Source organism: Syngnathus scovelli, chromosome 8 (genome assembly GCF_024217435.2).
Source record: "Syngnathus scovelli strain Florida chromosome 8, RoL_Ssco_1.2, whole genome shotgun sequence".
Taxonomy (NCBI): Eukaryota; Metazoa; Chordata; class Actinopteri; order Syngnathiformes; family Syngnathidae; genus Syngnathus; species Syngnathus scovelli.
Genome location: NC_090854.1, coordinates 13,589,937 through 13,605,488, shown reverse-complemented (window position 1 = coordinate 13,605,488; position 15,552 = coordinate 13,589,937). Strand labels below are relative to the sequence as shown.

Below are 15,552 nucleotides of genomic sequence, written 5' to 3'. Positions count from 1 at the left end.
AGTGACTGACTGGTTCTTATGTTTGTCCAAAGAATGGAGCCAATGTATTCCCATTACTCCTTGATTTAAAATGACATATCGTCCAATGTCTGTTTTATAACTAAATTAGTTTCTTTATTCTGTAAGATTTCTTTGTGTGACTGATAATAATAGCAGTATAAATATAAACACATCAGAGGGGTATTACAATATAATTGGATATAAATTAGAATCTTTATTTGTTAATTCTACAACATATATAACACTGTTTTATCATTTTGTGCCCTTTAAAAAAAATCTTGAATATTAATGCAGGGAATTGCGTGTGGGTGTAACCATGGGACCAGGATGTAAGAAACTGTCAGAGATAACAAACCCTCCTCTTGTAAACAAGGCAGTCAGTCCAACTCACGCTCACATAGACCATCTGCCAAAAGAAGGCAAATAAAGATTAGACCTTTCCTTTATTCTTATTTGAATGAACAGAAATTAATTTAACCTCAGCGGCTGACTACCCTGTATGATGAAAGCCACTTGGAGATTCAAAAATACAGGCTCCATTTTTTTTTTTTTAAACTACTATGTATAAATAACACAAGCTAGCTGCAAGATAAAATCACATTAATACATTTTAAAAAAGACATTGCAGGTGGAGAAGAACAACATAGATGTAACATGATGTTGATGCTCATTTCACAGCAGAGTCACACATTCACTTGTAAGGTTCGGGGCAACAATACAAGACATCATAATTCAGTCTGAATAGAGATGATCACTTTTCTGTCAAAGTCCGCCAGCATGTTTCATTCAATAAAACAAAATGTCTCAAAGGAAAGTTGAATCAAGTCCACAGATTTTTTTTTGTTCTTCTTCACATTGATTCTCAATTTTCCAGCTGAATGTAACCTGGATTTGGTTGGTCACACTTGTCCACTCTTCTCAGTTATCTCATTTTCCTCCCTCTTGAAAACAAGATCATTCATAAAATCTGAAAGAGAAATATGAACAAACTGATGAGGAATTACAAGATTTAGGATTTGTAAATGTGCAAACTACATTTGTACCTTGAATTTAAATTTGCTCCGTGCACAAGCTCAAAAATCAATTTGCTCGATCATCTAATCAGTTTGATGATGATTAGGTCTGTGTTGGCATTTTCTTCATGCTCCTAACAAATGTTTTCATCCAATAAATGGCTGAAAATATATTGCACACTATGGTGATGCGTTTTCCGACTTCACTCAAGCAGCAGCGGCATTGAAGCTTGTTCATAAGCAGGGCTTGACAAACATTTACACCAAGAAAAGAGAAATAGAAACATTGCCTCTATTTATTTTTAGCCTTGGGTGAGTCACAGCCATATTTTGATTTTTTTTTTCTTCCCAACAGACCCATGGTTTTTAAAATATGGATCTCTACTCATTGGGATTACACTCAACGATTTAAATATAAAACTGCTTACAAGCACCAGAAACTGTAGATGAATCCAAACAAAATGCTAAATTGCTAAAGTAAGTTGAGTTTATTGTGTTGTGATTTACTCGTGATTCTTTTATCCTCCCATGACCATCTTGCTCATGAAACATTGAACTGTTTGTTGGAAGAAATTGCTTTTTCACAGCAATTTTGGGTGAACAACATATACAGCCACTGAAGCACATCCAGCGTGTTCAGGGACTATGAAAATGGGGGAGTTGACATAGGTGCTGGGTGTCTAGGGCCTAAACCAGCGAGTCCAAAGGTTGTAGTAAAATGGTCCTCCACAAAGAAATGAGTGGAAAGGATGCAGTACCACATGTGCCCAGCAGTAGACGTTTGCCCTTTTTGTTTTCTGTAAAATAGATCTCCTTTCTGAGACTGCTAAACTCATTTGCATTGCTGCACTTGGGTCCTCTAGCTTTTTGTCACCATCTAAAATTCAAATGCCATAAAAAAAAAAAAAAAAAAGGCTCAAGACACAAAGCAAAAAAAAAAAAAAACTGCTTGCTTATAGCATGGGCTTGCTCACGGCTTCATACCTGCAAGGTGTGGGGCTGAGGAGCTGCTAACATTTTCAGCTGGAGTCAAGAAGGTATTTGCAAGAGCTGCAGAATGAGGACTCTGTCTTTGGCAGATGATGATTGACCCTTTTTTTTTTTTTTTTTTTTTTTAAGCCAAAGGTGCACAAGGGTCGAGTAGCATCAAGGTAGCAAGCTGTCACTGGTCTCTGAGTTTAGAAGTGTTTTGTAGAGTAATAGAACATTTTCTTGAGTTTGGAGGCATTTGGGAATGGGAAAAAGCATTTGGAACATAAGCCACTACTGGAGAAGATGATGTGTGGACAACGAGAAGCCAGTCGTGGCCTTTGTGGATGAAGATTGGGCCAGCCACACATCTGGGGTGACTGGGGACTGCGAGAGAAAGCAAGGCACACATATGGAGGTGGTGGTTAGGTGCACAGTGCTTCAATACCTGCTGGGCTGAGCACCAGAGCCTGGAGGAGGTCCGAAAGTGAGACGATTCCTCTCACCACATCCTTGGCGTCAACCAACACCAAACGATGCACCTAGAAAAGACACAGCACAAGGGAAGTTCTCAGGAAGTAGTAGCCGTCAGATTCCTAAAAGTCAGTGACCTTTGCTGTCAGTCATTCATCAAAAGGTATGTTCAAGTTTTTGTTTTATGACTTTTGTGACTATGGTGTTCCTGCTCAAGGCTCAAACAAAGGGGAATGCTGTTTGTAACTCAAGGGCTGAAGTCTGAGATATCAATGCAGCCAGCAGGCAAAGATAATTAGTTCAGGCTCTAGTAGTTAACTCCACAAATGAGCGGTCGCTGCGTAGTCACAAAAGAATGACTTTCTTACCTCAGCCTTAGCGATGCGGTCAATGATGGTCTCTAAGGTTTCATGAGGGTAACATTTAAGCACTCCTTCCATGCAGCAAGCTCTAGAGGCAACAGCCTCTGTCATGGTCATGTCCAAGTTGTTGTAGTTCTTCTGGGCTGCAAGATTCTTTGCAACAGACCAAAGAAAAATAATAATTAGATGCTTATACAAGGTGAACATTTCCATTCAAATCTGTATGTGGTTAGATGCAGAATTGCTAGTTTTGAGGCCTTAAATCCAAATGTATGAAGGTGCAGTAACATTTTAACAATCTCGTGAACAGTATGAACTTGTGAAACTTACAATGACATCAAATCTGGAGTATAGCGCCACCACTTTACCTGAGAAAGAAGTACACAAAAAACATGAATGCACCATTATAGATGAACACAATGTATCTCACGGACCACATATCTTTTGGATTTTAGTCTGCATGAACGAGGGATGGGAGAACAAAATTCAAATCCTTTTTGATTTCGAGCCTAGCAAGATCAATGTCACTGGAAAGAGCTGGAATAAAGGACTTGCCAAGAAACATGACATTGATGTTCTTCGGGTCGCTATTAATTGTCAGATCTAATATTACGACTCTGATGTTGCCAATCTCTATGTGAAAGAGGTTCTTTTGGAGTGTCGAACTACCTTGCTCATTGACCACAGGCAGAGCGGACACTCGTCGCTCCACAAAGATGCTCAGGGCCTCATAGACCGATGCCGATTCTTGCACTGTTGCGATCTCCTTAAAGGTACCGATAGCCAGCTGACCGATCTGTTTTTGCAGGAACCATGGCTTTGGGATCGTAGAACCCTGGTGCAGGAGACATTTTTTTAAAGTCAAACACAATAAAGATGACATACGGTAGGATCAAACTTTCCAATAAAGTTTTGGTGACATTCTATAGGTTCTTTATGCCAACATGCCACAAGATGGCGCCAAAGCAATCATTTTACATTAGACAGGGCTTTGGCCTGAGCACAAAACCACAGACTCTTCGGGTCTAGTGAATAACTGAGGATGGAAAAAAAAAATCTATGAAGAGTAAATCATGTGGGGAAACTTAATTGTTTTGCTTACAAAGATGTGGAGGAACTTGAGGATGCGCTTGTGTGTCAAGATATGCAGGACATTCCCTGATGTCGGGTCGATGACGGGAAGTCGGTGTATCTTGTTCTTTAACAGTGAGTAGATGGCGTCAAACAGACTAGAAGGAGGATAATATGCTCTTTAAACAAATGTCCTGCAACTTTGACAATTTATAACACAAAGGGATTCTGACCTGGCTTCAGGGGTGATGCTGATGAGCCTGTTGGTGGAGTACTGCAGATAGATCTCTGCCAAGAGGGGAAGCAAGTCCAGAAGACAAGCAAACTTGAAATTCTATGACACTATTATCACATTCCTGCGTCATGTATACAGTACGTGCCTCGCCACGTCTCTATCTTGTGCTCCTCCAACTCGTAGATCTGAACCTGTCAGCAACACAAATATCCATCAGCTGGCTTGTACAACATGGCCGCCAACACGGCTGGCCGAAAAGCATGCCAAGATGTTATGACCCCGGAAAATTTGTCAGATACAAAAAAGGAAACATCAATTAGCTCACCAGTGGAGACTTGTAATAACGATGGAGAATGTTGATAAAGTCTGTGATGGTCAGCATTCCTGCATGCAAAACAAGAGTTCTAAATAATACGTTCTGAAAGATGGTCCATGTGATGGAGGTCTGATCTATATTCTATTGTAAGATGGTAAAAATGATAAAATAAATAATAAATAAATGAATACATAAAAAAAAAAAAAAAAAACGACTCACCTACAAAACATTTGCTCTTATTGTCCCACAGGGGTGCTGCTCGTACACCGTTAGCCACCAGAGCAAAGAAAGCCTTCTTCACCTTCACACAAATGCACAAAACACAAATATGGTAATTAAAATGTTCCCCCAAGGAAGACCAAATTTCACTAGATGCTGCTCTTGCACTACCTGCAGTTCAGTATCAAAGATGACTAGCTTAGAGCTGGTAGGAATGGCATCATAGCAGCTATGGTTTTTCATGAAATTCATGTAAATAAAAGCATCTCGCTCTGGGATCGCAGAAGGAGTTGTAGCATCCGTCCATGGAGGTGAACAACTGCCTGTCAAAGCACACATGCTCTATCAACAAACTCATTAAAAAAAAAAATATATATATATCTTTGTTACCCGTGTTGGCCATTAAGACATCAGCCGCAGTGTCCTCGTCCAGCTCCAACTCAAATAAGGGCACCTGCAAAAAGAAGCAAAATGGCAGCGGCTCAATCTAATAAAAGTTTTGGAATTTTGCTACCTCAGTCATTACGAGCAACATTAGAAGAGTGACAAGCAGAGTTGTATGCTACTGAAAAACGGGTAGACGGTCAGGTTTAGCAATATGAGAACATTTTCTGAGAGCTACTAATCAGCATTTTGGACCTGAAGAGTGGACCATTCACCTCCTTACCTTAGTGCCGATAACCTGAGTGGTTGACTGATACATCTGCCAGCTCACTTCTTTTAAACACTTATGACAATCTGTTGATTTAAGACAGGGATTTCCAAAGTGTGTTGCATGCCAGGATGACATTATCCCTTACGGTCTCTTCTGAGATATTACTAACGGAAATATTTTAGCATTCAGATCTTCGTTAATTTTGTGCAATGAAGTCAACGTTCCATTTCTCTACACTCTCGGAGTTGATGCATCAGCAAAAAATGGTACACTAAAGACTTGTGTGCAGCAAAGTTCTAATCATTTTATTGGGTCATGTAAAACAATGCTATTTGACCTTTATGGTACGTGCCACACATGAGGGAATCCACAAAAAGCTTTTAGATCCATTGGAATTAGTAGGCTAAATCGGATACAGAAGACTGCTGAAAGCTCTGTTGGTTTGCATAGTTCATAGAGAGCCATGCCAAGTCATCTAGCAACAGGATATTACTTGTCAACAGGATGGCATGTCAGGAAAACATTTGAGAACTGCCGTTCTAAGGCATACAAGTAGTAAAGAAATTTGTCCTACCTCAGCAAGCGGCTCCATGATTGGAGAAGTGGTGAGGCAATCTTCCTTGGCATCAGAACCCAATGCTAAAAGTCCTTTGTTCCACTGGCCGACATCTGGAGGGTTCCATGCCCATCTTGATGATGAGGACGAGATATGGTGAACAAGTGGAACAGTACAGCACGATTCAACAAGCTGGGCCTCAAAGTCTGGGAAAAGTTGAGGTCTAAATCTGGACCGAGTGGTGGGAGGCTTGTGGTATTCACTGCAAGAGAGCCAGCGAGGGGAGGAGAGGTGGGAAAACATCCAACAGCCAGGATGGGAGGGAGGTCCGGTAGCTAAAAACAGCTAGGGCATACACATTAGAACCACTTACAAAATCAGATGTGATCCAAGACAGAAGCTGTCGTGTTTGAAGGGATGATGTTTCTGTGAACTGCTTCGCTGTAACACAATTCTTTCAGCTGCTTGCAATTGCAAAACGGGGTGAAAAATCCAAGAAACATCGATCAGTAGAAGCGCAGACTTGTACAACACGTGTGTCCGGTACATTAATTCTGTGGTAACAGTGTAAGGAAATAATTCCACTAAGACGTTTAACACTAATGTTTCTCAATGGACATTTTGAAGAGATTTAGCGATTTCATCATCAATGCTGTGACACAATAAAACATGCACCTACTCCAACTTCTTGGCAAGCATCTAATTCAAAATGAGTGATGAAATTCACATTTGATGCTCATAGAATACCTTTCAAGCAAACCACAATGTAAAGAAGAACATTTTAGAGAAAAACATTACCTTGAAGGTTTATGTTGTGTCCAGTAAGCAGAAGGCAAAGACAGCTGTTTTCTAGCATCTTACTATTAATACATGTGGTTATCCAAACAGGCCTGCCGCTCAAGAGTGAAAAGCCAAGATATTAATAGTTTACAACCACGTCCTGTTGCAAACACTGAGCAGACCCCGTTACCTTATGGTGGATTGCGGAAGACTCCAATCGTAAAAATGAAGCGCAACAGCACTTCGCACACACACACAATCTACTTCAATATTAATTTTTATTTTCAAAGTGTACTCTAAGCAATATTTTCAAGGCCTTGAAAAATGCTACATTTTTCAGTTAGTAAAAAAAAAAATATTACAATCTCAGATATTACACTTCAGGTATGTTAGGAACAGTGCCGGCACTGAATCTGGGACTGGCAACGAAGGCATCACTGTCTGAGCCTTCGTCCATGTCCATTTCATCCGACAGTTGCTGACGGATGAGCGCCACCCTGAAAGAAAAGAGCAGTTACCTTTCGATTGTGATGTGTGCATTTGATAACGTTGCAAATACACCAGCCGGCGTGCACACCTGGATTTAGAAGGGGTGACGGGTGCTTCTCTGTAGTTGGAGAAGTAGCTACACTTGGACCACTAGGCGGACAAATCAACACAGAAGCATTTGAAATTTAGTGTACGTTTATAGAGATCAAAACGGTCTTGGCTCCTTACCATGTGAGCGGGATCATCGGTACCAAGATGGACTCCTTTCTGACACAAAGGCCTGAGCAGATTGATACCTGCACATAGACCATATCCACCCAGTTTAATCAGATTATTATATGAGTTTAAATACGATCAATCACACCAACAAAACTTCCACCATTGGTGATGGTCCTAAAAATATACTGACAAACCTTTTGTCCTGTTGTTCCCGTACTTTCGCTCCCACTGGTCCAACACAATGCTGAGGTACCGGGGAGACTCGAAAAATCTCAAGTATTTCGATGACGACGGCGATGGGAAAATCCGCTCAAACTGTCCGCGGCGGCCCAACTCGTCTTCGCTCTCGGCGAGGACGCGGACATCGTTGGGAGTCAAAACATCCAGCACTGTCGCCAGGAGACTCTGACAGAAGGAAGAAAAGTTGAATACTGTAGTATTGGAGGACAGTGTCACTGGCTGCAACTTTAGGTATCCACACAATCTATATTACATTTTGTAAATATTTTGATAACTATGCTAAGTCAGCCTATGGATCACTTGAAACCATACTGCAAATCAGAGGTAGGCAATTCATTTTTCCGACAGGCCATGCAACTCAATTACGTAAAATATGAATTTAATGACTTTTTCTAAAACAGTCAATTGTATTGTATTAATAATCTGCCATTGTATATCTGTTGCTGTACCAAGGAAATAAAAACTGAAGATAAAATAGAGGAAAGTTTATTTAGTTATATTAAATTGCCATATCTACACATATTAATGATAACCCAAGACGTTTTATAAATCTTTAAGCTCATCACTCTTTGGTAAGCAAGTGAAATGATGTGTTTTTTATTTTCTTTTATTCCATGTTTTCCTAAGAGTGACTGCGTACCTGATCAGCAAAGCGCTGTTTGAGGTAAAACGCCCGTTTCACTTTCTCGTCGCCTGAGATTTCCAAATTGCTCGTCTCCTTGCTTACAGCACACAAACTACATACACACACAGGAGACAAAACTATTCGTACACATTTTAGTTTATAGAAGTCTCTAGTAAAGCACGTTCCCTCATCATACCTGCTGTTGGAGCTGGAGGTGCTTCCACCGGAGGAGACAACATCCTCTCGATGAGGAATACGAAAGCCCGCAAGGTTCAAGAGATCTCGAATCATTTGGCCCTTGATGGAAACATCTAGTGCTGTGTTGGAATGGAGGCTGCATGATGGAAACAAACAATAATGGTCAGTTATTTAGTGAAGAACGTGTGAAAGTGAAAAATGAAATGAATGTGCGTGTGTATTACCTGGGTGAAATGTTGACTTCGAGGATCCAGGGTTTCAAGTTTTCATCTAGCATGATATCAAAGCCGAACAGCTCATGGCAGCTGTAAGGTGTACGTACATGCATCTTGAGCAGAGAGTTCACGTACGGTTCTGACCTGATGACACATCCGTGAGACAGACAGGAAGTCACCTCCAAAAGCCAACATATCTTTAAAAGCAGCGTCATTTCTCATGTATAATACGCACACTAAAAATATTACAAATTAAGGGGCTACACGGGTAGAAGGGAAACAAAGAAATCTGTCACATTGTCTGGATGAATTAAAGAGATGATAAAAGTGGAATCTGACATTCAAGGGGTGTAATTTTGGGGGATGTGTATTATGGACGAGGGCATATTCTATACAATAAATTACAGTAAAACAAAACAAACAAAAAGATAATTGTCTTACGCAATTATTGTTTTGATGACAATGTCTTTAATCTTCTCCCAAATGAAGGTGGTGTTTACTCCTCTGGAGCCGAGATACTGCCACAAGGCCTTCACAGCCCTGAAAATAAACAAGTGTATTCAGGCTATGTTTAAACATATACAGAAGTTCTTAAAACACTTTTGCCCCCTATAGGGTGGAAAAAAAAAACACACTGCTGGCATCAGTGTGAACAAAATCATTTTTGTAGACAGAGAAATAAATGGTTGTTCTTCAATGAAATATTTAAAATTAAATTGATTTATATGACTATATAATAGCACACACCGGGTAATTACACAAAAGGAGACAAGCAAATGAATTAAAAAAAAAATTCCCCAACTATTTTTAAAATAACAGAATTAGGTCAACTCTTCACCCTGACCGGGTTACAAGGTGCAAATGTGACTTCCATTTAATGTTACCATTTGTGTCCCTGGCAGGCTTTGTCATCACTGTTGGCCTGGTACTCTGAATTTTTCTTGTTGACGCTGTAATTGGTCAAATGCATGAACTTGTTGCCAAGTGTCTTCATGGAGGGTGAATATCTGCCGAGAGAGAGAAGTTCCAAGTTTAATTCATTAGTTACCCGCTGCACATTTTCGGTTAAAAGGCTGGCAAACACTGACTTGCAGCTAGCAAAGCGGACCAGTCCATCTGAGAAGAGGTATATTCTGAGCGGGTCGTAGCATGTCACGTAGACATAGATGCGCAAGTCAAACTTGTTACCACCGATGAGGTAGGGCTTGTGGAGATACCTGACAAACACAAATATTGTCATTGCTAGAAAAACACTGCAACAAATTTATTTGTATCTATGGACAAAAGTATTGGTAAAATATGAATAATATAATGATATTACCATTGTTATTTAGCATTATGATTATTTTTGGCCTTTTCAATGGTGGCCCCAAGACTTACTTCTGGACCAGAAGGGACTTCTTGCGTGGCATCTGGCTCCATTTGTGGATGACCTGAATTCCCACTCCTCTGGCTGAGGCTGGCTGTTGGGGGAAAAAAGTCTTGTTAAAGAAAAATAAGTCTGTAATTGTGGGGGGAAAATCTTGATAAACAATAATGAATTTACAGGTTTGATGATCCACTTCTGTCTGGAGCCGTCCTTCCATGCCTTGCGTAGCTGCAGGATGTCCTGAGGAAGGACAAAGGTGCGAGGGATAAAGTTGAACTCCTGCTTGCCGAAGCGATTCTGCATCTTGGACAGATTCTTCCAAAGACGGTCCTTCCTGCCAATCTGGAATGTTCCGGGGAAATGGTTCAACTAAAAAAATGGCAGAAGGCGACAAAACAGAGTTAAGTGAGAAAACATATGGCTTTTTAGGACTGACTCCAAACAGCGTCAAATTTTCACCTTCTGGTGCTCTAGAAGAGTCTTAAAACAAGGCGACTTCATGTGGTGTCCCCAGCAGCCCAACCAGTCATGGCTTTCTATCAACACACTGAATGTTAAGTGCTTTGATCTTGTGAAAAATTACACAAAAACTGCACTTGAGGCAACCTACTCCTGGTGTGCATGAAGTGCGACCTGGCGATGGCGTTCCTCACAACATTGGGCGTGACTGTGCTAATCTTCCACTTTAAAAGTCGTGTTTGCTCTTCAGGCAGCAATTCAACTACAAGGACATACAACAAATAGAAAAATGACATCAGATCGGAGTCGACTGGAACTGAACTGGAATCCTCCTTTAAGATGCCATCTCCACGAAACGCACTTAAATAGGGCTGTTTTCATGTCACGGTAGGTGCTGCTGCTTTGATTAAGCTTTGGGTGTCAAATCGGAAAAGGAAGGAAGGAATCTCTATGACAGAAAGTGTGTGTGTTCATACTGTACCTTGTTCATTGGCAGCACTGAAATAGAGCGTGGGAGGGATGAGTGGGAACAGGCTGGGAACAAGAGCCGGTTTCTGCACCTGATTGTTTTCCGCTTCCAACGACATGGGTTCCTCAACACTGGTAAGATAGAGATGAAAATTCTAAAAACTCTTTTAAAATCTATTTCAGTCCCCCTAAATTTTTGGCTGATAAATACAATTTAATGTCATCATTAAGCATCGTCAAAACACAGAATTTCTTTTTTGATACAGGTAGTTTTATGGTCATGGCTGTTGAGCATATGTGCCACCAGCAAAATACGGTATAATGTGGGTCTCTCTCCACCATGGCAACTTACCATCCCATCATAACGATCACACGCTAGAGAGAAAGTTGTCCAATCAAAATGACGAGCACTCACATGACAGTCATGTAGGAGGTGAAGTTCGATGAACAGATGAAGGACGAGTGGATCTTCGCTTCCCGCTTTCGAGGCAGCTAACGCATATGTTACCTACACCTGCACGAGCTACGAGCCTGAGTTTTCAGACGAGGGCAGGGTTACCAAATGACCACATAAAGCCGACAATGGCGGGTGGTCTATTTCGCGGGAGAAGCACCTACGAGTGTTTGGTGGAGACTTGTACAGTCGAGCGACAACAATGTGGTGCACAATGCTACCGAGCTTTCCACCGTACTCTGCTGCTTTCAGCCTCATCAAACAATAGCCATGCAAAGAATGAACACAGGAACTGATGCATGTATGCTGTATGTCACTGGGGGCGGGGGGCACCAAACAGACAGTAGGAATAGATGTCCGTTCAATGACCACAAAATGGGGAGGAAAAAAAAAAAAAAATGTAGGCTGTGTGTAAAATACGCCGCGATATTGATACCTGGTACTGGACCACCCCTAATAAAAACAAACTGCTCTTACAAATTACATCAAAATTAAATAAAAACCAACTGTGATGAAAAATCCCAACCTATTATCACCCTGGTGTGTGTGTTGTGTGCAGGAATAACAGGAAGTCTCACCCAATAATCTGTACTACCGATGCAATGGACGAAGTGCTGTCGACACTGGATGACTCCGAACAATCTGGGTGAAAACAAAATTACAAAAATTATACTGGGGGGAAAAAGAGCCAGCAGGTTGTAGGTAATGTGACGGCGCTCTGAGGGAGTTGGCAAGCACTTCCATCGCAAGCGTGCGCGTTGATGACTTTACCATCATCATCATCGCTGCAGGCCGTCTCCAACTCATAAGGCAGCTCCTCCTCACCGCTGCAATCCACCTGCATATCGCATTCTGAGCTGGAAGACAAATACAGGATTAAATACAATCTTGAGAGTGTTTAAATAGAAGCTATTCACTTCACTTGCTATTCGAATTACCTCCCATCTGTGGCCTCAGACTGAGAAGGAGGGGGGGACAAGCACAAAGATGTGAGAGGACTAGTTTGTGTCTGCTTGGTCAGGTGGATGGCAGAGATCTTGGTGGTCACAGAGCCCATTAGAGCGCCTGAAGGATGGAGCAATGGTTAAGAATTTCATCCAAGTGTTGATGAGACTGGTCTGCTTTTATTTACCTGGGAGGGTGTCCGGCGGCCCGGGCTGATCCTTTGGTGTGGCACTGACATTGAGCCCATTCCGCATCTGACTATTGAGCTTCCCACTTCTGCTTCTATTTATATTCAATAGACTTTGAGGGAATTTCTTGTTTGAATCCAAAGCTACTGGTGTTAGAGGCTTGACATAAACTTGTGGTGGAAAATCACCTATGACTTGAAGGGGATGGTTTGCTGCAGCTGATTTAGCATGAGCATTTTGCGTCTGACTGAACTTTGCTGCCGAGTTCCGCTGGTTGGAAATAGTCAACGGATAGCTCTTGCTCATTTCCCCTTTGGCGTCAATGCTGGAGGTATGTTTTTCCACCTTTGTTTCTTGGTATTCAATAGGAATAAGGCGTAGAGGAGGCACCGAAGGTGTGGAGGAGAGTTCTGCAGTTTCGAGCTAAAACAAAACGAGACAAACAAAATGAACGTTCAAAACAAAAATGATGTATTGCTTTCATCCATCATTACGGTCGTGCAATGATTCCGTAGATTTGTTGTTGTCCAACAAGGAGCTGAACAGGAGGAAACTTTAGCCTGAGTTGTTAATGGAAGTCACAGACTTTGTTGTACGTGCTTTTTCAAAATCACTAATACATTATTATTATTAAACCTTTTGTAGCAGGTCATATCTCTAACAAATAGTGGAGGATTAGTTTACGTCAATGCCTCTCTGACTGTTAATTAAAACGGAACATTGTGATTTCAGTAAAGGCAGAATTTTCTCTTATAAGATTGTGATGATGTACCAGATGAGATTCTGCTAAATATATTTTATACCTCAAACATGTTTATCTGCATAGAAGAACGTCCTTGGACTCGTTGCAAGGTGTCAACGCTCGGACAGTCGAGGATTTCCTTTTTGATGGCAGAAGAAAAATTGTCACCCGTGTCCATGGTGCTGCTCACAAGTGGCTTTTCCCCCGTTGACTTGATTGCCCTTGGAACGCCGCTAAACCTTAGCGATTTACTGGGCATGGATTGCCTCTGGGTTGCATTCCCTTGCTCCTGAGCGTATGAGAAGGCAGGAAGTTTGGCGCGCACTTTTTTAGGACGAGGCACTTGAGCAGTCGCAACTGTCTCTAGGCTGATGTTGACCAATGGTATGGGCGACATGGCGGCGTTGTGGCAGGCCTGGGTGATACCGCCGTTCCAGGTTGCGGACTTGTTGCTGGGCATGGCACTTCAAAACGAGACAATGACAAATCCTCCTCTGGAAAGACACTTGAGGTTTTTGGAGACGTCAGCTGAAACTAGTCAAACTTGGGCATTTTCCAGATTGATTTGGATAGAAAGTTCTTGCTAGGTCCTGATGAGCAACAGCAATCATCACTGCGATCCAAGCTCAAATACCTGCAAAGAAGACAAAGTGACTCGTGGAGACAAGGAAAAATTTTGTTAAACTATAACGAATAAGGACAATAATGAATTACCTTAAAGTTCACAACATTCATTACTTGCTAGTCATACTGTTGTCTGCAAGTAAAAACGGAGCAGAATGTTACCCTGCCAATCTAATTCAGCGTGCACCCCCACATTTTCTTTAAGCACTCCTAAAATTTTAAGTTAGGGGTTACACTGTGCTCCAAGTAAAAATTTTCGTCTGAAGCCCTGACATTTAGGTGTAAATAATATGAAATAAAAGCTGGAATTCTTAACTTTGCACGATACTGTATTGCTAAGTGTGAGTTTTATCTAAACAAAAATAGGAGGCGATAATCACGATACAGGGTAAGTCACACGGAGTATGAAAGCGATGACAATATTAACACAAATTTACTGTTGATGTATAAACTTGCACAAGACCAACAAGTTCAAATGACAAGGGACAACTTGTTCGCCCCCACTTTCAAGTCGGTTCATTTGAGGGGTGGGAAAAGCATCGTTATCCTTGACACATAAATACGATAAAGTGGATAAGATGTCGTATTTAAAGTAAATCTTTATCGAATACCGGTGTCTCAGATTTTTAGAGTAGAATGAAGAGCTAGCTAACCACTTGATGCTAGCTTTGAATCGTATAATCACAGTTACGCCATGGCAAAACGTACAACAGCGTTACAAAGATTCAACGATAAAACCCTGCCTTCGATACAAGTTGGGAAAAATAATATTAAACTTACTTGAACGTGGAGAAAGAGGCCAGCACGATGAGTGGCAGTTCCTCTTTCCACCCCAAGAGGAGTGAATGGCTCCACTTTCACATGGCAAGGGTCTGACGACAAGACAGGGGCCGGAGTATCCGGGTGAGCAGTGACGCATCACGGCGACAGAGCAGTTATGACTGCTGATGACTTCCGGTTCGCGAGTTCAATGGCGCGCCCTCAGCCGGCCTCCAACGTCAACGCACGTCAGATCAGCGCATAAAAATATATATATATTTTTTTAGTTTCGATATTTAAAAATCAATAACCAAAATATAAAACCAAACAAATTTTCGATAATCATGATTTTTTTCTGAAAAGAAACAATTATATTTATTTAGACGTGGTATTGTAGATCAGCAAGTTCACCAGCAGAGGGCTCTCAAGATGCGATTATGGTTGCTTTCAGTACAGCGGACCTTGGGTCATACTTTTTAACTACAGGTCCCCAATTCCACCAATAATATTCAAACTTTGAAGCTGTATTACTACATAACAATGTACTGCATTTCCTTCATGAAGCATGTTGCTACTATTCTATTTCTGTTGTATTCTATTCTATGGAACCATTTATACCACTTAGGTCATAGGTGAGGTCAAGCTGACAGAGGCATCCTGCAATGGGTGCCAGCCCATTGCAGGTTATTCACATATAAGGACAATTCAGATAACCTAACAAACTTGTTTTTGGAATATGGGGAAGAAACAGGAGTACCCACAGAAAACCCAAGCATAGGGAATATATGCAAACCTCACAGAGGAAAGCCAGAGGCCAGTTTTGAATTGTGAACCTCAGAAATGTGAAGTTGATGTGCTGACCATTCAATTCTTTTGTATTAGATTCGATTCAATTCGATTCCCCTCAG

The 15,552-nt window shown here is 41.3% G+C and overlaps 2 protein-coding genes across 10 annotated transcripts; both read right to left on the bottom strand.

Moving 5' to 3' along the window:
* Positions 1–424: 424 nt before the first annotated feature.
* Positions 425–6,875, bottom strand: prkag3b (protein kinase, AMP-activated, gamma 3b non-catalytic subunit). Of its 7 annotated transcripts, XM_049729087.1 has the most exons (16): positions 6,669–6,875; positions 6,244–6,331; positions 5,889–6,132; positions 5,050–5,113; positions 4,831–4,982; positions 4,660–4,741; positions 4,450–4,508; positions 4,270–4,315; positions 4,123–4,177; positions 3,921–4,047; positions 3,488–3,653; positions 3,149–3,186; positions 2,825–2,971; positions 2,431–2,524; positions 1,998–2,369; positions 425–967 (listed from the first exon to the last, which is right to left on the bottom strand). In XM_049729087.1, exons 1-15 carry the CDS (start codon positions 6,724–6,726, stop codon positions 2,176–2,178), a joined length of 1,614 nt encoding a protein of 537 aa, XP_049585044.1. In that variant the 5' UTR covers positions 6,727–6,875; the 3' UTR covers positions 425–967; positions 1,998–2,175. The 7 variants fall into 7 exon arrangements, with proteins under 7 accessions (XP_049585044.1, XP_049585045.1, XP_049585048.1 ...); XM_049729088.1 differs by lacking the exon at positions 6,244–6,331 and having other exon boundaries at positions 5,889–6,205; XM_049729091.2 differs by lacking the exon at positions 6,244–6,331 and having other exon boundaries at positions 5,889–6,215; positions 6,669–6,779.
* Positions 6,876–6,914: 39 nt separating this feature from the next.
* Positions 6,915–14,829, bottom strand: ttll4 (tubulin tyrosine ligase-like family, member 4). Of its 3 annotated transcripts, XM_049729081.2 has the most exons (22): positions 14,666–14,789; positions 13,976–14,018; positions 13,323–13,895; positions 12,519–12,942; positions 12,325–12,451; positions 12,158–12,243; positions 11,965–12,028; positions 10,946–11,064; positions 10,616–10,726; positions 10,465–10,541; positions 10,183–10,374; positions 10,017–10,099; positions 9,725–9,853; positions 9,521–9,643; positions 9,078–9,176; positions 8,646–8,780; positions 8,420–8,557; positions 8,239–8,335; positions 7,553–7,763; positions 7,368–7,435; positions 7,228–7,289; positions 6,915–7,147 (listed from the first exon to the last, which is right to left on the bottom strand). In XM_049729081.2, exons 3-22 carry the CDS (start codon positions 13,719–13,721, stop codon positions 7,024–7,026), a joined length of 2,868 nt encoding a protein of 955 aa, XP_049585038.1. In that variant the 5' UTR covers positions 13,722–13,895; positions 13,976–14,018; positions 14,666–14,789; the 3' UTR covers positions 6,915–7,023. The 3 variants fall into 3 exon arrangements, with proteins under 3 accessions (XP_049585038.1, XP_049585037.1, XP_049585040.1); XM_049729080.1 differs by lacking the exon at positions 13,976–14,018 and having other exon boundaries at positions 14,666–14,829; XM_049729083.2 differs by lacking the exons at positions 11,965–12,028; positions 12,158–12,243; positions 12,325–12,451; ... (2 more) ...; positions 13,976–14,018; positions 14,666–14,789 and adding an exon at positions 11,348–11,560.
* Between the last annotated feature and the right edge of the window lie 723 nt (positions 14,830–15,552).